This window comes from Aristolochia californica, unplaced genomic scaffold (assembly GCF_029961685.1).
Source record: "Aristolochia californica isolate CCGP_79_NKW_82.1479 unplaced genomic scaffold, dmAriCali1.0.hap1 SCAF_11, whole genome shotgun sequence".
NCBI classification, from domain to species: Eukaryota; Viridiplantae; Streptophyta; class Magnoliopsida; order Piperales; family Aristolochiaceae; genus Aristolochia; species Aristolochia californica.
In genome coordinates this window covers 13,936,093-13,963,681 of record NW_027181782.1, presented here as the reverse complement: position 1 = coordinate 13,963,681, position 27,589 = coordinate 13,936,093, and the positions used below count along the sequence as shown (strand labels likewise).

At 35.6% G+C, this 27,589-nt stretch overlaps 2 protein-coding genes across 2 annotated transcripts; both read left to right on the top strand.

The window, feature by feature from the left end:
- The first annotated feature begins 5,711 nt into the window (after window positions 1-5,711).
- On the top strand, window positions 5,712-8,008 carry LOC137944642 (protein transport protein SEC23 D-like). Its single transcript, XM_068790347.1, has 3 exons — window positions 5,712-6,226; window positions 6,378-6,869; window positions 7,957-8,008. The coding sequence occupies exon 1, from the start codon at window positions 5,801-5,803 to the stop codon at window positions 6,158-6,160; it is 360 nt and encodes a 119-aa protein (XP_068646448.1). The 5' UTR covers window positions 5,712-5,800; the 3' UTR covers window positions 6,161-6,226; window positions 6,378-6,869; window positions 7,957-8,008.
- On the top strand, window positions 7,572-8,294 carry LOC137944641 (protein transport protein SEC23 D-like). The gene is made up of 2 exons (XM_068790346.1): window positions 7,572-8,102; window positions 8,205-8,294. The coding sequence occupies exons 1-2, from the start codon at window positions 7,725-7,727 to the stop codon at window positions 8,292-8,294; spliced, it is 468 nt and encodes a 155-aa protein (XP_068646447.1). The 5' UTR covers window positions 7,572-7,724.
- Window positions 8,295-27,589: the final 19,295 nt, after the last annotated feature.

The window sequence follows — 27,589 nt, the reverse complement described above, 5'->3', positions numbered from 1 at the left end:
TATGTAGGATCCCTTTTGTTCCAGGTTCATAATAGACTACTCAGTCCCTCCCCCACCCCCCACCAAACACAAAAACCCTAGTTTCGATTTCCATGCTTTGATCCTCAGATCATCATTCCCATCATCATCGTCATCTTCGATATCATCTGCGACTGAGTCCTGGGCCCAGACTGACATCTTCTTGTCGATATCAGCCACCATCGCCAACCAGTGCTTGCATGCCTGGCCATGTGTGCGCCAAAGGGCATGTCCATGTCTTCTCATAGTTCTTCGTTTCAGCTGCACTTAGAACGAATTAGACACTCCATCTTCAGTTGTTTTAAGTTCAGTAAATCCATATTTGAGCTCTTAGTGGGTACATCTATGTCTGCATGGATATGGTAAACCATGGGAATTGACGTAGTCAATATAACAAACACATGCAGAAGCAGCATATACTGATCAACAAACCCAGATGCATTGCTAGCTCCGACTCCCGTGAGGGGTTCGGTTCTGGCATGCCATGTCCATGTCGACGATTCTGCTTTCACGGTGGGGTTGTTTCCAGCTATTTTCAGTTCCCCTCTACCTCCATTTGTAGGCAGTAGAGTTATTGCTACTATTCCATTCTTGACCAGTTCTTACAATGGATGCTTGAAACAGCATCGTTCCTTGCTCTGCTGCAGTAGGTACATAGACACCTCTGTTGGCATTTCACCATTACAAGAAAGAGAAAAAAAAGGGTCTTGATTCCATTTCCATGGAGATTACATTTTCCTTCTTTTGAGTGGTTGCTCAACAAAATTCACATGTGAGACTGTCTTCCACTATCAAACAGCTGTTCAGAGAGAGAGTGGTCCCAACAAAATTACTGGGAGACCCAAATGATCTGTCTGATGAAAAAAAGGAGGGTTTATAGTTCTTTCCATGAAGATCCAAGTCAAGGAGGACGACAAAGGACAGAGATGTTGTTTTCTAACGTGGGTTATTCACACTGTAGAGATTGGCATCTGTATCAAGTCGAGATAAAAAGCCAAAACAAGAATGGTCAAGGAAGACAGGATTTCTTGATATCTGAAACGCATGGAGCTCAAGGACAGTATAAGAAGAATCTCAAGCAAAGCATATAATGAGAACGAGGTAAGTTAAAGCTGGAGAGTTTTTTTACTCTCTGTGAGAATTTTGAGGGTTTCTAAGCTTTTAGAAACAATAGCTATTCTGGAGTTTCTTCAATGGGATTCTCCTGAATTTTATTTTAAAAGCCCTGATGGGAGTAAGGAATGTTAGCATGTGCTCTCAGGATGCCCTTACTCAATTTGAAGTGTGAACAAACTCGGGGCCTTATTTAAATGTGTTTTTGGAGTTCAACCAGTAGATATGAAAGCCAAATAGTAGGACATTTTTATCAAATTTTGAGCTTTTGGGGTTTGGAGAAGGAGACATTTTCTCTCTCTCTCTCTCTCTCTCTCTCTCTCTCTCTCTCTCTCTCTCTCTTTTTCCTGACTATATTTGTTTTAAATTCATGCAAGTTAAAATGTCAGTGAGGAGAACCCAATCATTGCAAGAGATTGGACTTTCTAATGTGGGTAGGAGGGGCTGTTCGAGGCACCTGAGGGTCCCAAGGAGGTGAATCTCATGTGGTACTAACTTAAAAGGCTCTATTCTTGGAAAGATTTTTTTTAATTGGTTTTCTGCTGTTAATTTTGCTGACACTGGGCTAATTGAGGCATGGCTTGTTAATGGACATTATATTTGGAAAAATTCAGCTGACAAAATAAAGTTATGATCTTTTGTTAATTAAGAACATAAAAAAAATGAAGTAAGAGAGATGAAGATAAGGAAAAAGAAAGAAGTAAAGTAGTAGAAGACGAAGGAAGAAGAAGAAAGAAAAGAGAAACATTTAAAGAGGGCAAACTTGAAAAATTCGACTACACCTCACTCATGCATTGCATTTACTTAAGTATGAGAGTGATTACATGATTGCAAAATTACCCCCAAGGTTCTCAATAAACTACACTCGTACATATTTTAATTAACTTTTAACACTCCTCCTCAAGCTAAGAAATATGCATCAAATAATACCAGTTTGGAGCACGAGGTATCACACTATGCTCCATGCAATGCCTTAGTAAATATATTTGTCAATTGATGTTCAATTCTCATATGAGGGGTTATGATTCTTCCACTTAGTACACTTAATCTTTGGTGAAATGACCATATAATTTGATGAACTTCGTTGGTTCATAAAAAACAAATTATTGGCTATAAAGATAAAGGTCTGATCATCACTTGATAACTATCAATCAAATTTACCTCCACACCAAATTTTGACAAAAGAGATTGTATCTGGATCATTTCACAAGTGATAGGTGCCATAGATTTGCATTCAGCCTCTGTACTTGATCTTGCTATTACTTCTTGTTCATTTACTTTTCAATGCTCCAAATGTTCCCAACAAAGGTACAATAACCAGTGCTTGACTTCATGTCACCTTTTATCTAACATAGTCTCTAGCATAGTAGTCCATCACTTTTATCTGATGCTAATACTTACAAAATATTTTCTCCCTAGTCCTCCTTTTAGATGCTAAAGTATTCATTGAACAGCCTTTGCATGAACTTTTCTATGTTTTCCCATAAACCTACTAACTAGTCCCACAACATACAATATATCGGCCTCATCACCAATAACATATATGAGCTTTCCAACTAAGCATATATAAGAAGTTAGATCTTTTAAAGGAGGAGAACTAGCATAAAATAAATCATGATTAGGTTCTAGTGGTGTATCAACTAGTTTAGCTCCCAATAATTCAATTTCACTTAGAAGATAAATTATAGATTTCCTTTGAGACAAAATAATACATGATTTGTTTCTTGCCACATCTATTTCCAAAAAAAGTATTTAAGAATCCCAAAGTCTTTAATTTGAAAATGCTTTTGAAGATAGGCATTAATCTTAACAAGTCCACCTTTGTCATCTCCAGACAAAATTTTATCATCTACATAAAGTACTATCAATATCACACAACTTGTTACTCTTTCCAAAATAAATATAGATTGATCATAGTTACTTCTATGAAATTGAAACCCTAGAACAACACGATTGAATTGCTCAAACTATGATCGAAGGGTTTGTTTCAACCCATAAATGGCTTTATGCAATTTGCATGCTTTACTTAACTCTCCCTAAGCAACAAAACTAGGTGGTTGTTCTATATAGACTTTTGCATTGAGATCACTGTATAAAAAATGTCATCCAATTGTTGAAGTGAGCATCCCTTTTTCACAACCATAGATATCAAATTGGTTTGAATTTAATTTAGCAACTAGGAAAAATCTCACACGATAGTCAATGCCGTAAGTTTGTATGTGATTTAGTTACCAATTGAGCTTTGACTTGAATGGTAAAGACCCATATGCAATCTACATTTTTGGCATTTAGGGGAGGAATATAAAGAGATACCAAGTACTCTAAGACACAAGAGCAACACTTTCCTCTTCAATTCTAGATTTTCAATGAGGACTCTAAAAAGCTTCGACACAAGTAATGGGAACACATGAAACATCAAGAGTAGACAAAACAAACCTTATAGCAAGAAGAGAATCAATCAAATGATGACAAAAACTTTGAGATGGGAAATCAAGTACATTGTCTAACTCCCTTCCTAATAACAACAAGCAAATGCAAATTAGGAAATAAGGAAGAGGAGGACTCTCCTTCGGAAGAAATGACTACAGGGAGCCTTGAAGAGGCGCATCACAATTCTCAACTCTGCCATTATCTGTATCTTCCAATGCATTCATTGGTAGGACAATAAGTATTTCCCCATGAGAATGATATTTGAACATGTTGGGCCGGTAGTTAAGGATTATCTTAAAAGAAGGAAACATATGTCGAAACATACCAAGTTCTACTTTGAGGGTCATAACATCTATATACCCTTTCTCAAATCTAGGGTAACCCATGAAAAACACTGAATGGATCAATAATACATTTTTTTTCTTGGATGGACTTGAATTATTATTAAATTCCATGGTTTAATCCATATGAACTACGTTTTATAACTTTATATAAAATTTGACTTTTACGATCTTTAAGGTCTTCCACTTTACTTGCCATCTTCATAATAGTTTTCTTTCAATTTTTCCTTTGGGGTATTGACTCAACAACTTAAATCTTCTATTTTCTCGCTCCAACTCATACCATAGACCACTAGAGTGTGTAATAAAGGGTATGTATCTAACAACATCAATACTTTTTTTCACTTCAATTTCCTATTTAATGCACAATTGATGGCAATTCAGCTGTTGTAAGAGATGATTTAGTTAGTTTTCATAGTTGCATAAGACATTAACATCAACGCTTAACGATCATTTGTGTCGACTTAGGAAAATCAAACGGTGAGAAAATTATTTTTTCTTTTACTAATTTTCTCATTGGATGATGTTTTTATTGACAAATTCTCTTAGAAAATTTTCTTGCATTTGTGATGCCATTGAAAATAAAATAAAATAATAATTATGTGGCTGTAGTGTTTACAATTGGAACAAAATAAGAAATTAAATATAGAAAATGAGCAATCAACAAAAATCTTCTTGGCTTACTTTTCCCATGATATCAGATTAAACAATAAGAAACATAGTTATTTTTTTAAAAGACAAGAAGATCAAAAAGAAAACTTTTTCTATTCATTAAATAGTGCAAATATTAGAAAAAAATTAAAAAAAAAATTCCTCTATTTATTTTTCTTATAATGTTCTATCGGCATATACACACCCTTAAATTTTTTATGACTCGTTACATGTAATCTCCATAACATAAGTAAAATATGTGCTAGCTAGGGTATACCTTGTTATTTTTCAATCATGTTTCTCATGACCTCCACAAACTTGAGGTTACATTGTCCTCATCAAAGACTCGGGTCCAACACATAATCAAAACTAGGAGTGTGCGAAAAAAAAAAAACTTAAATTCACTCCGTTGGGTGGAGAAGGGATAGAAGGAGAAAACCCTAAGTTCAGGTCAAGTTTGGGACTCGAGGTCCAACACATAATCAAAGTTAGGAGTGGGCAAAAAAAAAAAAACTTAAATTCACTCCGTTGGGAGGAGAAGGGATGGAGGGAAAGAAACCGAAGTTGGAGGTAGGCTTGGGTTTTCCCAAATTTGGCCTAAACTTGATGGAAATACCTTATTGATATTTTTTTAAAATTAAAATAACATATATATAAAACTTATCTATTTTTTTATTTTTTATTATTTATATTTTGACATTGTATAATAATTTTATGCATTGTATTCTTTAACTATTTTTATATTTAAAAAATATTTTAATTGGAGAATTACTAGGTTGATTTGGGAATGAGACAATGGATAATGTTTGATTTCTAAACCGTTCGGGTTTCTGAGTTGGGGTTCGGGTTCTCAAAACCGGACCCATGCTTTCGCCTCTGAATTAACCCGTTTTTTCTTTGGCCGGACTAGCTCAAACGGCGTTTATTATATCGCTGGTTTATACGAATCGAGGCAAGCAGGGTACGAAGTCTGTGTGTTTTTTTTCTCCCTCATTATTTGGGTTTTTATCGACCTCGCGACTCTGCAACTCTGCTGCTGTCTTCTCGTCGATGGCGGTTAGGGCGACAGTATCTCGTTTCCCGACCGATCCCGATGCACAGGAAGCCTCCGGCCTTCCTTGGGGAGTCACCGTTTCCCCATTTTCTCCAGTTGACGAGCTTGGTAACCCCCCTGTTTCCGGGTCCAACGGTAACCTTGTTCCTAGCTGCGATTAGGGCGACAGTATCTCGTTTCCCGACCGATCCCGATGCACAGGAAGCCTCCTGCCTTCCTTGGGGAGTCACCGTTTCCCCATTTTCTCCAGTTGACGAGCTTGGTAACCCCCCTGTTTCCGGGTCCAACGGTAACCTTGTTCCTCGCTGCGATTAGGGCGACAGTATCTCGTTTCCCGACCGATCCCGATGCACAGGAAGCCTCCGGCCTTCCTTGGGGAGTCACCGTTTCCCCATTTTCTCCAGTTGACGAGCTTGGTAACCCCCCTGTTTCCGGGTCCAACGGTAACCTTGTTCCTCGCTGCGATAATTGCTGGGCGTATTTCAATTCCTACTGCGAGCTTGAACAATGGGCTTGGACTTGTGCTCTTCCTAGTTTTTTGTTGTACTTCTGAACATAAATGCAGCATCTGAGGAGTTTTTGGAGTTGATCAAAAGTGCGCTACTGGCTGCTTTAGAAGGTGGGCAATTGTTTATCTCAGTATTGGCCTTCATAAGGTGATCAATATTTTAGAAGATCACCCTCAGCTTTTCACACATTTGTGGTTGCATTGGTAATTATTATTCTTGTTATGATAATGTTTTAATACCAATTACCTTTTACATTTGCAGCACTTGGGCCGGGTTCTCTGTTTGGGCTTGTTACATTCAGTCATAAGATAGGCTTATACGATGTGCAAGGACCCATACCAGTTGTCAAAAATGTCTTTATTCCCCCCAGATACAGATGCTTCATTGCCCTTTGAGCTTGAAGATGCCATGCCATTGTTTTCTTTCTTGGCTCCTGTATGTTTATGATGGACAATGTCAACATACCCTTGACTTCAAATTGTTAAAAAAAAAGAATCTCTACCAACACTACAATCAATTGGAAAATGGATTTTAGCGAAGGTTTGGTTCATTCTCCAACAGGTAGATACTTCCAAAGACCGAATAGCTGCAGCCTTGGAAACACTGAAACCTACAACTTCATGGGAAAGAACTATAGCTGCTGGACAAGGACTTGATGGTATATTATTAGGTGGCAGAGGTTTTGGAGCTGCAATGGAGGCTCTAATTAACTACCTTGGATCAGAATACGGAAATACATTTGCACTGGGTATGGTAAAGTCCAATTCTTACTTCCCTGTGCTTCTTTTACATTATCATGGACCAAAATAAATTAACATATGTTTCTTTTATAGTCATCTTTGTTCTAACTATTTAGTGATGTTTGTTGAAAATCAAGTAAATGCATATAACCTGTAAATGGATTTACAGAATGACATTTTGTTTCTTAGGAAGTGGTCTTGAATTGCAAAGCCTCCATCCTCGGATGAGAAAAGGCTTCTGATTCCCATTGAGGATGGAGCAGTGCTATGAGGAAATTTCGGTTAATCTTTCAACTTATTGACATCTAGTGGCACCAGATTTAGATCATCAAACATTCTTGCAGTTACTGCCACCAAAGTGTGTCATCCATGTTTGATGTCTTCCTCTTTTCCATGCACAAGATATATCTGGTTCTGTTTTCCTTATGGGTAGACTTATTCTTTCAACTAAAATCTATCATTAACTTTTTTCTAATAAAATCTTTTTCATTATTGAAAAAATGGCCTGTACCCCTTATTGCTGGATGCTCTCTCTTTAAAAAAGTTGAGTGTTTTCATTGTTCTTTTCCCATTGATGTTCATTAGTCATATGCATGCAACTTATTGTGAGGGATAAATCTGGAGAGTCATTCCTTGTTTTTCTATTCGTATTTTTGAAGATTTCTGCTTTGAATCTAGGATTGTCTTTATCCCTCACTATGAAAAGTATATGTTAATTCTATTAATTATGTCTTGTGAAACCATAATGGCTGGAAATGAGCTAAATGTTGCCAATTGAAAGAATTGGTTTTTCAATGGTTGATTATCAGTTTCCTGGAAAAGCACTGGTCACAATTTTTTTGGATACTTCCTCTTACCAGGTAATAACATGTTCTTTTCCTTGGGTGAAGTGTTTCCTCTCAAGGGCGACAATAGGGGCCTGCAAGAATATCTTGTCTCAATTTACCTTTCTGAATTTTGTTTTCTTAAAATTGACTGTACTAATTGTATTAGTATTTATAAACATTCGTTTATTGGTTATGTGGCTCCAAAATCGACTGCATTAGTGATTATCAGCATTTGTTTATTAGATATTTATGTGGGTCAAAAATTGATTGCAGCTAGGGTTTTTACATTTTTGTCTGGTCCTCCTGATTATGGAGCCAGTCAATTAGATACAAGGCGTTATGGTGAGCAATATGCCAGTAAAGGAGAGGATGCAGACTGTGCACTGCTTCCTGAGCAGACACCCTTCTACAAAGAACTGGTAAATTGCCTTATGCCTCTATATACAACCAAGTGCTGAAATGGTTGAGTTTTGTAGAATCTACAGACCTTTGGAAAAATAACCCATGATGACTTTGCACAGGCAGCTGTTGCTGTTCAATCGGGGGTTTGTGTGGACATATTTGCTGTTACCAATGAATATACAGACTTACCTTCAATTCGTCAATGGTAGTACAACCTCTCACCCCTTAGATCAACGTTGCAAACTCCTTCCTCTCAAATGAAACACGAGCAATGAAAAGATAGAAAGACAATGGAATAGGAAGAGAAAGTAACCTTGTATTAATACTAGAGAAGATTACAAGGAGTGGCCGTCCAAGGTGGAAGGCCAGCACTCTACAAAAACTCTCCCTCTCTTCTATGCTGAAAGAATCTACAAGGGTTGAATGCCTTGGTATTTACAGGCTTCAACCCCTCCCTTCTCTCATGCTTCCGTCCAATGAGAGCAGAGATCCTCCCTTATTAAATCTCCTTGATTTGATCCTCCATTCAAATCCTTGATTTGCTCCTTTTTCTTAAAATTCGTTTTACCATTGTTATTTTCCTTAGACACTTTGTTAGCCGAATCATTCTTTCTCTCATATTCGGTTAACTTTTCAGCAGTAGATAAAACTGAAGCTAATGTCTTTACTTCCCGTCTTCTCAATTCTTGCTCAGCCCACGAGAAGTAAAGACATTAGCTTCAGCTTTATCTACTGCTGAAAAGTTAACCGAATATGAGAGAAAGAATTATTTGGCTAACAAAGTGCCTAAGAAAAATAACAATGGTATAACGAATTTTAAGAAGAAGGAGAAAGGGGAGAAGAAGTCATGGGCAAAGGACGCCAAGGCTAGGCCGGAATAGAAGAAACGAGGGGACAAACAGAAAAAGAAGGTCCATTGTTTCATATGCGAGGGATTGTCTTAGAAAGAGGTATACAATACTAAATTGGAAATTATGGCCAGAAAAATAGAAAACTGTGAGGCAGGAATAACTCTTCTCAAACATAGATTAGATACAATAGAAAAAGATTCTTATGATGGTATCACTGTAGGATTAGAAGAACCAGAAACTTCCTACGTATGTAACCAAGATAAATTTTTTTCCAGTATCCTTGTTAGAGCAAAGATTATTTTCCCGAACAAACAATCCCTCGTGTTAGATGCTTTAGTAGATTCCGGCTGTACCAAATGTATTATCCATAGAAGATTAGTTCCTCCTCAGTTCCTTAAGAAAACCAATAAATAAGTGTTTAACCAATAGGTAGAAGGTACCTATAACCCATATACAACCTATTTTGATGAAGGCAAAATCCAGTTCTTTACCAACTGTTCAACTTTTTCTGGATCTTATCCTTGACCTTTAACATGGGTTAGAGATCTCAAACTCAAAGTAGACTTTATTTTAGGTCTTAATTTTATTCTTCATAACAATGGTTCTCTTTACTCCTTGTTTGCAATGTCCTTTTTACAACTATCTTTATAATTAATGTTCTGTCTTTTAGGGCAAGTGTTGGCTAAGTGTTCTGTCTGACAGAACATTAAAAGATAGAAGTGTTTTTGGAACTTCCTTCTGGAAGTTTTTACAACTATCTTTTCCTTCTCTTACGATTGCTTTCATGCTTATACTTTTCATAATATTAGGCATTGTTCTTGTTACCTTAATACTTACTGCTTTTATTGTGTGTTGAGTATTTTCGTTTTTGTTCATATTTACTACTTTATTTTAAGACGTCATTACAGAAAGGTATATAAGGCTGGAAACTACTGGGTGAGGGCTAAGCCCTGACAAACGCCTCTGCCTCAGTTGAGCCAAGCGTTGCTCTCGGTTGTCACAACACCGCTGTACCTTTTTATGTATATTTGGTTAATTAATAAGATAATAAAACAGTTTTTGAGATTTGTTTTGCGAATATTACCTATATATTACTTATACTTAGGATTATTATATAATACCTTAAGAGATTATTGTGCAATATCATAGGAACTTATAGCAACATATTGTTCTTGGTAATAATAGCATTAGAATTATTTGGATATTTTATATTTCTCCCATAACAAGTAGATAATCTTTTAGCCTCTGATATATTCTTATTCCTTAATATTTTAGCCAGAATCATAGATAGTACCTTAGATACATGATTTTTATCTTTGTAGCTTTAACAATAGTCTTTTGTAATTTAGTTATCTTTAGTTTTGTCTGATTTACCTTATTTTTATATTCATACAGAAGATTTGTAGAGACTCCTAGGCAAATATTTATACCTAGAAGACAAGTAATTAGAAGAACCCCAAATAATTCACCTCTAAATACTCCAAATTAAAGCAGATTATAGTAGTACCCCTCCGAATTGGTATCTATAGGATGGGAGGGAGGGAGGCTAAGTGTTTTGACAGAACATTAAAGACAAAAGCGTTTTAGGAACTACCTTCTGGCTAAGTGTTCTGACAGAACATTAAAAGACAAAAGCGTTTTAGGAACTACCTTCTGGAAGTTTTTACAACTATCTTTTCTTTCTCTTACGATTGCTTTCATGCTTATACTATTCATAATATTAGGCATCGTTCTTGTTACCTTAATACTTACTGCTTTTATTGTGTGTTGAGTATTTTCGTTTTTGTTCATATTTAATACTTTATATTCAGACGTTATTACAGAAAGGTATATAAGGCTGGAAACTAACAAATGCCTCTGCCTCAGTTGAGCCAAGCGTTGCTCTCGGTTGTCACAACGCCGCTGTACCTTTTTATGTATATTTTGTTAATTAATAAGATAATAAAACAGTTTTTGAGATTTGTTTTGCGAATATTACCTATATATTACTTATACTTAGGATTATTATATAATACCTCAAGAGATTATTGTGCAATATCATAGGAACTTATAGCTACATATTGTTCTTGGTAATAATAGCATTAGAATTATTTGGATATTTTATATTTCTCCCAGAACAAGTAGATAATCTTTTAGCCTCTGATATATTCTTATTCCTTAATATTTTAGCCAGAATCATAGATAATACCTTAGATACATGATTTTTATCTTTATAGCTTTAACAATAGTCTTTTGTAATTTAGTTATCTTTAGTTTTGTCTGTTTTACCTTATCTTTATATTCATACAGAAGATTTTTAGAGACTCCTAGGCCAATATTTATACCTACAAGACAAGTAATTAGAAGAACCCCAAATAATTCACCTCAAAATACTCCAGATTAAAGCAGATTATAGTAGTACCCCTCCGAATTGGTATCTACAAGGAGGGAGGGAGGGAGGCTAAGTGTTTTGACAGAACATTAAAAGACAGAAGCGTTTTAGGAACTACCTTCTGGCTAAGTGTTCTGACAGAACTTTAAAAGACAGAAGTGTTTTAGGAACTACCTTTTGGAAGTTTTTACAACTATCTTTTCCTTCTCTTCCGATTGCTTTCATGCTTATACTTTTCATAATATTACGCATCGTTCTTGTTACCTTAATACTTATTGCTTTTATTGTGTGTTGAGTATTTTCGTTTTTGTTCATATTTACTACTTTATTTTAAGACGTTATTTCAGAAAGGTATATAAGGCTGGAAACTACTGGGTGAGGGCTAATCCCTGACAAATGCCTCTGCCTCAGTTGAGCCAAGCGTTGCTCTTGGTTGTCACAACGCTGCTGTACCTTTTTATGTATATTTTGTTAATTAATAAGATAATAAAACAGTTTTTGAGATTTGTTTTGCGAATATTACCTATATATTACTTATACTTAGGATTATTATATAATACCTCAAGAGATTATTGTGCAATATCATAGGAACTTATAGCTACATATTGTTCTTGGTAATAATAGCATTAGAATTATTTGGATATTTTATATTTCTCCCAGAACAAGTACATAATCTTTTAGCCTCTGATATATTTTTATTCCTTAATATTTTGGCCTAAATCATAGATAGAACCTTAGATACATGATTTTTATCATTATAGCTTTAACAATAGTCTTTTGTAATTTAGTTATCTTTAGTTTTATCTGTTTTACCTTATCTTTATATTCATACAGAAGATTTGTAAAGACTCCTAGGCAAATATTTATACCTAGAAGATATCTAATTAGAAGAACCCCAAATAAATCACCTCTAAATACTCCAGATTAAAGCCGATTAAAGTAGTACCCCGCGGGAGGGAGGGAGGAAGGGAGGCTAAGTGTTCTGTCTGACAGAACATTAAAAAAGACAAAAGCGTTTTGGAACTATCTTCTGGAAGTTTTTACAACTATCTTTTCTTTCTCTTACGATTGCTTTCTTGCTTATACTTTTCATAATATTAGACATCGTTCTTCTTACCTTAATACTTACTGCTTTTATTGTGTGTTGAGTATTTTTCGTTTTTGTTCATATTTACTACTTTATTTTAAGATGTTATTACAGAAAGGTATATAAGGCAGGAAACTACTGGGTGAGGGCTAAGCCCTCACAAACGCCTCTGCCTCAGTTGAGCCAAGCGTTGCTCTCGGTTGTCACAACGCCGCTGTACCTTTTTATGTATATTTGGTTAATTAATAAGATAATAAAACAGTTTTTGAGATTTGTTTTGCGAATATTACCTATATATTACTTATACTTAGGATCATTATATAATACCTTAAGAGATTATTGTGCAATATCATAGGAACTTATAGCTCCATATTATTCTTGGTAATAATAGCAATAGAATTATTTGGATATTTTATATTTCTCCCAGGACAATTAGATAATCTTTTAGCCTCTGATATATATATTCCTTAATATTTTAGCCAGAATCATAGATAGAACCTTAGATACATGATATTTATCTTTATAGCTTTAACAATAGTCTTTTATAATTTAGTTATCTTTAGTTTTGTCTGTTTTACCTTATCTTTATATATTCATACAGAAGATTTGTAGAGACTCCAAGGCAAATATATATACCTAGAGGACAAGTAATAAGTAGAACCCCAAATAATTCACCTCTAAATACTCCAGATTAAAGCAGATTAAAGTAGTACCCCTCCGAATTGGTATCTAGAGGGAGGGAGGGAGGCTAAGTGTTCTGACAGAACATTAAAAGACAGAAGCGTTTTAGGAGCTACCTTCTGGCTAAGTTTTTACAACTATCTTTTCCTTCTCTTCCGATTGCTTTCATGCTTATACTTTTCATAATATTAGGCATCGTTCTTGTTACCTTAATACTTACTGCTTTTATTGTGTGTTGAGAATTTTTCGTTTTTGTTCATATTTACTACTTTATTTTAAGACGTTATTACAGAAAGGTATATAAGGCTGAAAACTACTGGGTGAGGGCTAAACCTTGACAAACGCCTCTGCTTCAGTTGAGCCAAGCGTTGCTCTCGGTTGTCACAACGCCGCTGTACCTTTTTATGTATATTTGGTTAATTAATAAGATAATAAAACAGTTTTTGATATTTGTTTTGCGAATATTACGTATATATTACTTATACGTAGGATTATTATATAATACCTTAAGAGATTATTGTGCAATATCATAGGAACTTATAGCTACATTTTGTTCTTGGTAATAATAGCATTAGAAGTATTTGGGTATTTTATATTTCTCCCAGAACAATTAGATAATCTTTTAGCCTCTGATATATTCTTATTCCTTAATATTTTAGCCAGAATCATAGATAGAACCTTAGATACATAATTTTTATCTTTATAGCTTTAACAATAGTCTTCTGTAGTTTTGTTATCTTTAGTTTTGTCTGTTTTACCTTATCTTTATATTCATACAGAAGATTTGTAGAGACTCCAAGGCAAATATTTATACCTAGAGGACAAGTAATTAGAAGAACCCCAAATAATTCACCTCTAAATACTTCAGATTAAAGCAGATTAAAGTAGTACCCTTGGGAGGGAGGGAGGGAGGGAGGCTAAGTGTTCTGTTTGACAGAACATTAAAAGACAGAAGCGTTTTAGGAACTACCTTCTGGAAGTTTTTACAACTATCTTTTCCTTCTCTTCCGATTGCTTTCATGCTTATACTTTTCATAATATTAGGGACAAAACATTAAAAGACAGAAGCGTTTTAGGAACTACCTTCCGGAAGTTTTTACAACTATCTTTTCCTTCTCTTACGATTGCTTTCATGCTTATACTTTTCATAATATTAGGCATCGTTCTTGTTACCTTGATACTTACTGCTTTTATTTTGTGTTGATTATTTTCGTTTTTGTTCATATTTACTACTTTATTTTAAAACGTTATTACAGAAAGGTATATATGGCTGGAAACTTTCAGGTGAGGGCTAAGCCCTGGCAAACGCCTCTACCTCACTTGAGCCAAGCGTTGCTCTCGGTTGTCACAACGCCGCTGTACCTTTTTACGTATATTTGGTTAATTAATAAGATAATAAAACAGTTTTTGCGATTTGTTTTGCGAATATTACCTATATATTACTTATACTTAGGATTATTATATAATACCTTAAGAGATTATTGTGCAATATCATAGGAACTTATAGGTACATATTGTTCTTGGTAATAATAGCATTAGAATTATTTGGATATTTTATATTTCTCCCAGAACAAGTAGATAATCTTTTAGCATCTGATATATTCTTATTCCTTAATATTTTAGCCAGAATCATAGATAGTTCCTTAGATACATGATTTTTATCTTTATAGCTTTAACAATAGTCTTCTGTAATTTAGTTATCTTTAGTTTTGTCTGTTTTATCTTATCTTTATATTCATACAGAAGATTTGTAGAGACTCCTAGGCAAATATTTATACCTAGAAGACAAGTAATTAGAAGAACCCCAAATAATTCACCTCTAAATACTCCATATTAAAGCAGATTAAAGTTGTACCCCTCCGAATTGGTATCTAGAGGGAGGGAGGGAGGGAGGGAGGGAGGCTAAGTGTTCTGACTGAACATTAAAAGACAGTAGCGTTTTAGGAACTACCTTCTGGCTAAGTGTTCTGACAGAACATTAAAAGACAGAAGCGTTTTAGGAACTACCTTCTGGAAGTTTTTACAACTATCTTTTCCTTCTCTTACGAATGCTTTCATGCTTATACTTTTCATAATATTAGGCATCGTTTTTGTTACCTTAATACTTACTGCTTTTATTGTGTGTTGAGAATTTTTCGTTTTTGTTCATATTTACTACTTTATTTTTCGTGCTTTGCTTGATTTGAATACTTTGAACTTGAGTTCGAGCTCAAGCTTAGCTTTGAGACTAAAATTGGAATCGAGCTCGAGCCCAAGAATTTTAACCAAATTTGAGCTCAAGCTCGAGTCGGGTTTGAACTTTAATCTACATTTAAAACTTTCCATAAAATACATATTTAATATTAAGTTCAAAGAATCCTAAAAGTATGGAAAACAAATAGAGATAATCTTGCATATCAGAGTTATTAAGAAACGAAATATGACTAGATCTATAACTCATAAAGGATCTCAAAATAATTTGTATTGCATAAATTCTGTACTACATTGCATGGAGAGAATAAGGATGAAGGAGATCAAATGGGAGAAATGAGCTTACCTGTGGCTGACATATATTCCGTGACTTTTGTCTGTAACGCCCAGGTCAGCAATGTCTAAATGCGGTTGTGCGATGAAGAGATTGAAAGCGCTGAAGATGGAACATGGCGGAAATAGGTTGAGGAAGGACTGAAATACGAAACTTCCGTAAAAATCTGAGCATGCATATTACTAGTGGTTGGTAATATGCATGCTCTCTTTTCTTTTCTTTTCCATTTTCCTTGTGCATCCAAACAAGAGAAACCACTTTTTTGTTTTTTTTTCTCTCTTATTTTTCATGGGCATCCAAACAAGAGAATCGATCTTTTAGTCCCATTCCTCTTCTTGGGTAAATTTTCCTCAACATCATTTTTGAATAACTGGTGCGCCCAACACTGTCAATAATACCATACGGTTTGACATTGTGCACAACCCCTTTAGGGAAAAACCTTGCAGAAGGGAGCCAGTCCTGGTTATGAAAAAGCTGAGTCTCATCCCGCTCCGACCACAGATCGTAGCCTCCAGAAAACTGAGACCTGTTAGCCAAAGCCTTCAACTGCTCGTCGGCTTTGATGGAAAAGAGAGTTGGGGCTCGCTCAAGCTCAGAAACTGCGGCTCTAAGCTCCGCCCTCTGCCTCATTTCGTAAATCTGGCACTCACGGCAAAGACGGGCCTTTAGGAGTTGTTTGGCTTTTGTGGCCTGCATCCGCTTCCACTGTCATTTCGAGACTCCACCGAGGTAGGTACAAGGCCCCCCACCCAGTTTGTCACGAGGTCAGATGAGCCTAAACTCATTTAGGCTAGCGAAACTCCAACTCCCGTGATGGCCTACCTTCAATTCGTCAAAGGTAGTACAGCCTCTCACCCCTTAGATCAACGTTGCAAACTCCTTCCTCTCAAATGAAGCACGAGCAATGAAAAGATAGAAAGACAATGGAATAGGAAGAGAAAGTAACCTTGTATTAATACTAGAGAAGATTACAAGGAGTGGCCGTCCAAGGTGGAAGGCCAGCACTCTACAAAATCTCTCCCTCTCGTCTATGTTGAATGAATCTACAAGGGTTGAATGCCTTGGTATTTATAGGCTTCAACCCCTCCCTTCTCTCATGCTTCCGTCTTATGAGAGCAGAGATACTCCCTTATCAAATCTCCTTGATTTGATCCTCCATTCAAATCCTTTGATTTGCTCCTTTTTCTTAAAATTTGTTTTACCATTGTTATTTTCCTTAGACACTTTGTTAGCCGAATCATTCTTTCTCTCATATTCGGTTAACTTTTCAGCAGTAGATAAAACTGAAGCTAATGTCTTTACTTCCCGTCTTCTCAATTCTTGCTCAGCCCACGGGAAGTAAAGACATTAGCTTCAGCTTTATCTACTGCTGAAAAGTTAACCGAATATGAGAGAAAGAATTATTCGGCTAACAAAGTGCCTAAGAAAAATAACAATGGTATAACGAATTTTCAGAAGAAGGAGAAAAGGGAGAAGAAGTCATGGGCAAAGGACGCCAAGGCTTGGCCGGAAGAGAAGAAACGAGGGGACAAACAGAAAAAGAAGGTCCATTGTTTCATATGCGAGGGATTGTCTTAGAAAGAGGTATACAATACTAAATTGGAAATTATGGCCAGAAAAATAGAAAACTGTGAGGCAGGAATAACTCTTCTCAAACAAAGATTAGATAAAATAGAAAAAGATTCTTATGATGGTATCACTGTAGGATTAGAAGAACCAGAAACTTCCTACGTATGTAACCAAGATAAATTTTTTTCCAGTATCCTTGTTAGAGCAAAGATTATTTTCCCTAACAAACAATCCCTCGTGTTAGATGCTTTAGTAGATTCCGGCTGTACCAAATGTATTATCCATAGAAGATTAGTTCCTCCTCAGTTCCTTAAAAAAACCAATAAATAAGTGTTTAACCAACAGGTACAAGGAACCTATAACCCATATACAACCTATTTTGATGAAGGCAAAATCTAGTTCTTGACCAACTGTTCAACTTTTTCTGGATCTTATCCTTGACCTTTAACATGGGTTAGAGATCTCAAACTCAAAGTAGACTTTATTTTAGGTCTTAATTTTATTCTTCATAACAATGGTTCTCTTTACTCCTTGTTTGCAATGTCCTTTTTACAACTATCTTTATAATTAATGTTCTGTCTTTTAGGGCAAGTGTTGGCTAAGTGTTCTGTTTGACAGAACATTAAAAGACAGAAGCGTTTTAGGAACTAACTTCTGGAAGTTTTTACAACTATCTTTTCCTTCTCTTACGATTGCTTTCATGCTTATACTTTTCATAATATTAGGCATTGTTCTTGTTACCTTAATACTTACTGCTTTTATTGTATGTTGAGTATTTTCGTTTTTGTTCATATTTACTACTTTATTTTAAGACGTTATTACAGAAAGGTATATAAGGCTGGAAACTACTGGGTGAGGGCTAATCCCTGACAAATGCCTCTGCCTCAGTTGAGCCAAGCGTTGCTCTCGGTTGTCACAAGACCGCTGTACCTTTTTATGTATATTTTGTTAATTAATAAGATAATAAAACAATTTTTGAGATTTGTTTTGCGAATATTACCTATATATTACTTATACCTAGGAATTTATATAATAACTTAAGAGATTATTGTGCAATATCATAGGAACTTATAGCTACATATTATTCTTGGTAATAATAGCAATAGAATTATTTGGATATTTTATATTTCTCCCAGAACAATTAGATAATCTTTTAGCCTCTGATATATTCTTATTCCTTAATATTTTAGCCAGAATCATAGATAGAACCTTAGATACATGATTTTTATTTTTATGGCTTTAACAATAGTCTTTTGTAATTTAGTTATCTTTAGGTTTGTCTGTTTTACCTTATCTTTATATTCATATAGAAGATTTGTAGAGACTCCTAGGCAAATATTTATACCAAGAAGACAAGTAATTAGAAGAACCCCTAATAATTCACCTCTAAATACTCCAGATTAAAGCAGATTATAGTAGTACCCCTCCAAATTGGTATCTACAGGAAGGGAGGGAGGGAGGCTAAGTGTTCTGACAGAACATTAAAGACAAAAGCGTTTTAGGAACTACCTTCTGGCTAAGTGTTCGGACAGAACATTAAAAGACAGAAGCGTTTTAGGAACTACCTTCTGGAAGTTTTTACAACTATCTTTTCTTTCTCTTACGATTGCTTTCATGCTTATACTATTCATAATATTAGGCATCGTTCTTGTTACCTTAATACTTACTGCTTTTATTGTGTGTTGAGTATTTTCGTTTTTGTTCATATTTAATACTTTATTTTCAGACGTTATTACAGAAAGGTATATAAGGCTGGAAACTACTGGGTGAGGGCTAAACCCTGACAAATGCCTCTGCCTCAACTGAGCCAAGCGTTGCTCTCGGTTGTCCCAACGCCGCTGTACCTTTTTATGTATATTTTGTTAATTAATAAGATAATATAACAGTTTTTGAGATTTGTTTTGCGAATATTACCTTTATATTACTTATACTTAGGATTATTATATAATACCTTAAGAGATTATTGTGCAATATCATAGGAACTTATAGCTACATATTGTTCTTGGTAATAGTAGCATTAGAATTATTTGGATATTTTATATTTATCCCATAACAATTAGATAATCTTTTAGCCTCTGATATATTCTTATTCCTTAATATTTTAACTAGAATCATAGATAGTACCTTAGATACATGATTTTTATCTTTATAGCTTTAACAATAGTCTTTAGTAATTTAGTTATCTGTAGTTTTGTCTGTTTTACCTTATCTTTATATTCATACAGAAGTTTTGTAGAGACTCCTAAGCAAATATTTATACCTAGAAGACAAGTAATTAAAAGAACCCCAAATAATTCACCTCTAAATACTCCAGATTAAAGCAGATTATAGTAGTACCCCTCCGAATTGGTATCTACAAGGAGGGAGGGAGGGAGGCTATGTGTTCTGACAGAACATTAAAACACTGAAGCGTTTTAGGAACTACCTTCTTGCTAAGTGTTCTGATAGAACATTAAAAGACAAAAGCATTTTAGGAACTACCTTCAGGAAGTTTTTACAACTATCTTTTCCTTCTCTTCCGATTGCTTTCATGCTTATACTTTTCATAATATTACGCATCGTTCTTGTTACCTTAATACTTACTGCTTTTATTGTGTTGAGTATTTTCGTTTTTGTTCATATTTACTACTTTATTTTAAGACGTTATTACAAAAAGGTATATAAGGCTGGATACTACTGGGTGAGGGCTAAGCCCTGACAAACGCCTCTGCCTCAGTTGAGCCAAGCGTTGCTCTCGGTTGTCACAACACCGCTGTACCATTTTATGTATATTTGGTTAATTACTAAGATAATAAAACAGTTTTTGATATTTGTTTTGCGAATATTACCTATATATTACTTATACTTAAGATTATTATATAATACCTTAAGAGATTATTGTGCAATATCAAAGGAACTTATAGCTACATATTGTTCTTGGTTATAATAGCATTAGAATTATTTCGATATTTTATATTTCTCCCAGAACAAATAGATAATCTTTTAGCCTCTGATATATTCTTTTTCCTTAATATTTTTGCCAGAATCATAGATAGAACCTTAGATACATGATATTTATCTTTATAGCTTTAACAATAGTCTGCTGTAATTTAGTTATATTTAGTTTTGTCTGTTTTACCTTATCTTTATATATTCATACAGAAGATTTGTAGAGATTCCAAGGCAAATATTTATACCTAGAGGACAAGTAATTAGAAGAACCCCGAATAATTCACCTCGAAATACTCCAGATTAAAGCAGATTAAAGTAGTACCCCTCCGAATTGGTATCTAGAGGGAGGGAGGGAGGCTAAGTGTTCTGACAGAACATTAAAAGACAGAAGCTTTTTAGGAACTACCTTCTGGTTAAGTGTTCTGACAGAACGTTAAAAGACAGAAGTGTTTTAGGAACTACCTTCTGGATGTTTTTACAACTATCTTTTCCTTCTCTTCCGATTGCTTTCATGCTTATTCTTTTCATAATATTAGGCATCGTTCTTGTTACCTTAATACTTACTGCTTTTATTGTGTGTTGAGTATTTTTGTTTTTGTTCATATTTACTACTTTATTTTAAGACGTTATTACAGAAAGGTATATAAGGCTGGAAACTACTGGGTTAGGGCTAAGCCCTGACAAACGCCTCTGCCTCAGTTGAGCCAAGCGTTGCTCTCGGTTGTCACAATGCCGCTGTACCTTTTTATGTATATTTGGTTAATTAATAAGATAATAAAACAGTTTTTGATATTTATTTTTCGAATATTACCTATATATTACTTATACGTAGGATTATTATATAATACCTTAAGAGATTATTGTGCAATATCATAGGAACTTATAGGTACATATTGTTCTTGGTAATAATAGCATTAGAATTATTTGGATATTTTATATTTCTCCCAGAACAATTAGATAATCTTTTAGCCTCTGATATATTCTTATTCGTTAATATTTTAGCCTGAATCATAGATAGAACCTTAGATACATGATTTTTATCTTTATAGCTTTAACAATAGTCTTCTGTAATTTAGTTATATTTAGTTTTGTCTGTTTTACCTTATCTTTATATTCATACAGAAGATTTGTAGAGACTCCAATGCAAATATTTATACCTAGAAGACAAGTAATTAGAAGAACCCTAAATAATTCACCTCTAAATACTCCAGATTAAAGCAGATTAAAGTAGTACACCTGGGGAGGCAGGAAGGGAGGGAGGCTAAGTGTTCTGTCTGACAGAACATTAAAAGATAGAAGCGTTTTAGGAACTACCTTCTTGAAGTTTTTACAACTATCTTTTCCTTCTCTTACGATTGCTTTCGTGGTTATACTTTTGATAATATTAGGCATCGTTCTTGTTACCTTAATACTTACTGCTTTTATTTTGTGTTGAGTATTTTCGTTTTTGTTCATATTTACTACTTTATTTTAAGTCGTTATTAAAGAATGGTATATAAGGCTGGAAACTACTGGGTGAGGGCTAAGCCCTGACAAATGCCTCTGCCTCAGTTGAGCCAAGCATTGCTCTCACTTGTCACAACGCCGCTGTACCTTTTTATCTATATTTGGTTAATTAATAAGATAATAATACAGTTTTTGAGATTTGGTTTGCGAATATTACCTATATATTACTTATAGTTAGGATTATTATATAATACCTTAAGAGATTATTGTGCAATATCATAGTAACTTATAGCTACATATTGTTCTTGGTATTAATAGCATTAGAATTATTTGGATATTTTATATTTCTCCCAGAACAAGTAGATAATCTTTTAGCCTTTGATATATTCTTATTCCTTAATATTTTAGCCAGAATCATAGATAGATCCTTGGATACATGATTTTTATCTTTATAGCTTTAACAATAGTCTTCTGTAATTTAGTTATCTTTAGTTTTGTCTGTTTTACCTTATCTTTATATTCATACAGAAAATTTGTAGAGACTCCTAGGCAAATATTTATACCTAGTAGACAAGTAATTAGAAGAACCCCAAATAATTAACCTCTAAATACTCCATATTAAAGTAGATTAAAGTAGTACCTCTCCGAATTGGTATGTAGAGGGAGGGAGGGAGGGAGGCTAAGTGTTCTGACAGAATATTAAAGACAGAAGCGTTTTAGGAACTACCTTCTGGCTAAGTGTTCTGACAGAACATTAAAAGACAGAAGCGTTTTAGGAACTACCTTCTGGAAATTTTTACAACTATCTTTTCCTTCTATTACGATTGCTTTCATGCTTATACTTTTCATAATATTAGGCATCGTTTTTGTTACCTTAATACTTACTGCTTTTATTGTGTGTTGAGAATTTTTCGTTTTTGTTCATATTTCTGCTTTATTTTAAGACGTTATTACAGAAATAGGATTAGATACAAGGTGAAGGATTTACCTCGGAAATAGGTAGTTCTTCTAGAAATCTTAATATAGTAGACAAAATAACAGGAAGGAGAAGTGTAGACCAAAGAGATATACAATTAGACGAAATAATAGATATAGATCAAGACATTGCTATATTTAGCAAGAATCAATTAAACCTTCTTAACCCCAGACAATTATATAGAACAAGACCATTAAACTTTAATACCGGATTTAGACATTACCGAGAAATCCAGATTAGTTGTGTAGGACAAGATTCTGTTAACATTAACTTAATAGCAGAACAAGCCTTTAAAGAAATAGGGGTAAAAGGATTCATTTAGGTCTGATTGTAATAGGGGTAAAAGGATTAGAACGAAAACATCTAGGAACTAAAACCTTACTTAGTATCCACGATGATAGATGGGCAGACCCTAAAAAGGCAATGTTAGGAATCACTGAGGTAGATATGAATCAAAATGGAGGAATATTTTATTGCTCCCCAGACTTCCTTATTGGACTACAAGATTTTAGAAAATATATCAAAATAGGTATTCAGACAAAAGGATATGAATCCTTTGTAGGAAACAATCTTTTATTGTGTATTGAATTCTAAGGAAGGTGTACTTGTTCTAGCACTACTAGGTTCAAGGTTAAAATAGATGATGTAGTTAATTTAATAGGAAACAATGGAATAAAATTAATTAAGCCTATTAAATATTCTCCAGACATTTTAGCAGGATTAGAATGGAACCTTAAATTTAGAGAAGAAAAAATAATCAGTCCTGAAGAAAGTATCATGTACACAGATACTAAAGGTAACAGAAATATTAGATTTAATAGCTATGAACAAAAGAATATAGAAGATACAGAATCAATCTCTAGTGAAAATTATGACCTAGTCAATATAGAATTAGAAACAGATGAGATAATATACCCTAAAGAATTATATATATATATATATATATATATATATATATATATATATAGAGAGAGAGAGAGAGAGAGAGAGAGAGAGAGAGAGAGAGAGAGAGTCTGGTCTGCAGCTTCTATACCTAGGGCTTTTAGACAAGGGATGCAAGCTTCTAGGGAACACTGATTGCATTTTAGCTCTTTGTTTTTTGCTAGGATACCAAGCACATTAAAAAGAGGATTACTATCTAACCCTGTATTCCATGACCACGCATGTACACATTCTGAAGTAGTGTCCACTCTTAAGGTTCTTAATTACTCAGAAAATATTTTTTTAATAGGGATCATTTTTTTTTTTAAATCGATTTTTATGAGACGATTTGGCATGCTCATTCATTCATGGGGTGCCATACTGTGAAAAGATCATGCTTGTAATGTTAGAGCTTAGGTGTTGCATGGGTTCAGTTATGCAGTGGAAAGTTGAATTTACTTTTACCTGTGTCGGCCTAGTTGCGTCCTCGGGATAACCCACACTAGTCAGCCTCCCTTGCATACAAATAGTTGGCACACAATAAACCTTTTCTCATATACACAAATCTGTCTACATACAAGATATTCGAGCGCTCCTTTGAGTCTCTTTGTCAATGTCTGATTGATTAGCACTCATCCAGCCCCCCTATATGTAGTTGGGGAAATTGCTGGCCACATGCCCCTTCGAATGGTCATGTGCTTCTTGGCGCATGCCTCCTCATGTACAACTGCCCCAGCTAACACCCCATGGCCCACGTGACTAGAAACCGTTTAGGAACCATTATAAGCTGAATTTTGATGGTAGCGCCTTTGGGAACCCGGGTTTGGATAATTTTGGCGGGGTGATTTTTGATCCGGGTGGCACTGCCATACTCTCTTACTGTGGCCCCCTCGGAATTGTTGACTCGACCACTGCTGAGCTCTTTGGTCTCCTTCACGGCTTGTGTACTTTTAAGGATCGCTTTAGTGGTCTCCTTATCATGGAGGGAGACTCCAAGGTTGTCATCGGATGGTGCTCCACCTCATCCTTCCCCCCGTGGCGTCACTGGCAGATTTTTCTTGATATTTTGGATATTATATCCACCATTTCTTGTACTTCGTCTCGTATACTTAGACCAGCCATTTCGGTTGCTGATTTGTGTGCCTAGGTCCCCCCTTCAATCTCTTATTGTTAGGGGAGGTCTCCCTTGATGTATCTTCCCTTTCTTTGAAATAAGTTTATCATCATTAAAAAAAAAGTTGGCTGCCACTAATCTGACTTGCCTCCATGCCTTGGTGTCAGGCACTAGTCCGTATGTGCCCAGCCTATACGTACAGTGCCTAGGGGTGGCATCGAGTCGAGTCGAGCCGAGTTTGAATCTGCATATGTTCAAGTTGGGCTTGATTTAAATACTTCGAACTCAAGCTAGAGTCGAGCCCAGCCTTAAGCTTAAAATTGGAATTGAGCTTGAGCAGGGTTCAAGCTCCAACCTACATTTAAAACTTTGCATAAAATACAAGTCAAATAAATTGTGCATAAAATTATGCATAAATTTTACATAAAATTGGGCATGACCTTTGTACATAAACTTTGCATAAAATTGTCTATAAACTCTGCATAAAATTGTTTATAAACACTGCATAATATTATGCCAATGTGACTTATATAAAAACATGACCTATATACAAAATGTGACTTTTATATACATTTCCCACTCTCTAGCCAAACTCGAACCTGTATATGTTCGAGCTTTGCTTGATTTGAATTCTTTGAACTTGAGTTCGAGCTCAAGCTTAGCTTTGAGACTAAAATTGGAATCGAGCTCAAGCCCAAGAATTTTAACCAAATTTGAGCTCAAGCTCGAGTCGGGTTTGAACTTTAACCTACATTTAAAACTTTCCATAAAATACATATTTAATATTAAGTTCAAAGAATCCTAAAAAGTATGGAAAACAAATAGAGATAATCTTGCATATCAGAGTTATTAAGAAGCGAAATATGACTAGATCTATAACTCATAAAGGATCTCAAAATAATTTGTATTGCATAAATTCTGTACTACATTGCATGGAGAGAATAAGGATGAAGGAGATCAAATGGGAAAAATGAGCTTACCTGTGGCTCACATATATTCCGTGACTTTCGTCTGCAACGCCCAGGTCAGCAATGTCTAAATGCGGTTGTGCGATGAAGAGATTGAAAGCGCTGAAGATGGAACATGGCGGAAATAGGTTGAGGAAGGACTGAAATACGAAACTTCCGTAAAAATCTGAGCATGCATATTACTAGTGGTTGGTAATATGCATGCTCTCTTTTCTTTTCTTTTCCATTTTCCTTGTGCATCCAAACAAGAGAAACCACATTTCTCTTTTTTTCTCTCTTATTTTTCATGGGCATCGAAACAAGAGAATCGATCTTTTAGTCCCATTCCTCTTCTTGGGTAAATCTTCCTCAACGTCCCAACACTGTCAATAATACCATACGGTTAGACATTGTGCACAACCCCTTTAGTGAAAAACCTCGCGGAAGGGAGCCAGTCCTGGTTATGAAACAGCTGAGTCTCATCCCTCTCCGACCACAGATCGTAGCCTCCAGAAAATTAAGACCTGTTAGCCAAAGCCTTCAATTGCTCGTCGGCTTTGATGGAAAAGAGAGTTGGGGCTCGCTCAACAACCTCCCACGGTCGCTCAAGCTCAGAAACTGCGGCTCTAAGTTCCGCCCTCTGCCTCATTTCGTAAATCTGGCACTCACGGCAAAGACGGGCCTTTAGGAGCTGTTATTTTTTTTGGCCTGCATCCGTTTCCACTGCCATTTTGAGACTCCGCCGAGGTAGGTACAAGGCCCCCCACCCAGTTTGTCACGAGGTCAGATGAGCCTAAACTCACTTGGGCTAGCGGAACTCCAACTCCCGTGATGGCCTTCCTTCAATTCATCAAAGGTAGTACAACCTCTCACCCCTTAGATCAACGTTGCAAACTCCTTCCTCTCAAATGAAGCACGAGCAATGAAAGATAGAAAGACAATGGAATAGGAAGAGAAAGTAACCTTGTATTAATACTAGAGAAGATTACAAGGAGTGACCGTCCAAGGTGGAAGGCCAGCACTCTACAAAAACTCTCCCTCTCGTCTATGCTGAATGAATCTACAAGGGTTGAATGCCTTGGTATTTATAGGCTTCAACCCCTCCCTTCTCTCATGCTTCCATCCAATGAGAGCAGAGATCCTCCCTTATCAAATCTCCTTCATTTGATCCTCCATTCAAATCCCTTGATTTGCTCCTTTTTCTTAAAATTCGTTTTACCATTGTTATTTTCCTTAGACACTTTGTTAGCCGAATCATTTTTTCTCTCATATTCGGTTAACTTTTCAGCAGTAGATAAAGCTGAAGCTAATGTTTTTACTTCCCGTGGGCTTAGCAAGAATTGAGAAGACATGAAGTAAAGACATTAGCTTCAGCTTTATCTACTGCTGAAAAGTTAACCGAATATGAGAGAAAGAATTATTCGGCTAACAAAGTGCCTAAGGAAAATAACAATGGTATAACGAATTTTAAGAAGAAGGAGAAAGGGGAGAAGAAGTCATGGGCAAAGGACGCCAAGGCTAAGCCGGAAGAGAAGAAACGAGGGGACAAACTGAAAAAGAAGGTCCGTTGTTTCATATGCGAGGGATTGTCTTAGAAAGAGGTTCCTCAATGCTGCTCAAACTGAGGTGAACAATGGAGGGATTGAGCCTAGGTTGGGCTCCTTAACACTTCTCCATGCTGTTGTCCGTTCAAAGGAAGAAGGCTACTCCACTTCCGGTAAGACCCTTAAGAGAACTTCTTTTTATCTCTCTAACACTTGCTGGACGTACTGTTAGAGTAGTGGTAGACATTGGCGCCACCCACAACTTCCTTTCGTCGGTGGAGGCTAGGCGCCTAAATATACGAGGAGAGAAAGATGGGAGCAAAATGAAAGCTGTAAATTCTGCTGCTCGTGAAGTCCAAGGCATTCCCAAGAACGTCCCGGTGGAGATAGGCAAGTGGGTTGGATTTCTGAATTTTACTATTGTTGTCATGAATGATTTCAATGTGATTTTGGGAATGAAGTTTTTCACGGTTTGTAAGGCATTTGTAATGCCGCATGTTGGGGTAGTGGGATTATGGACGAGAAAAGTCCTTGTACTATTT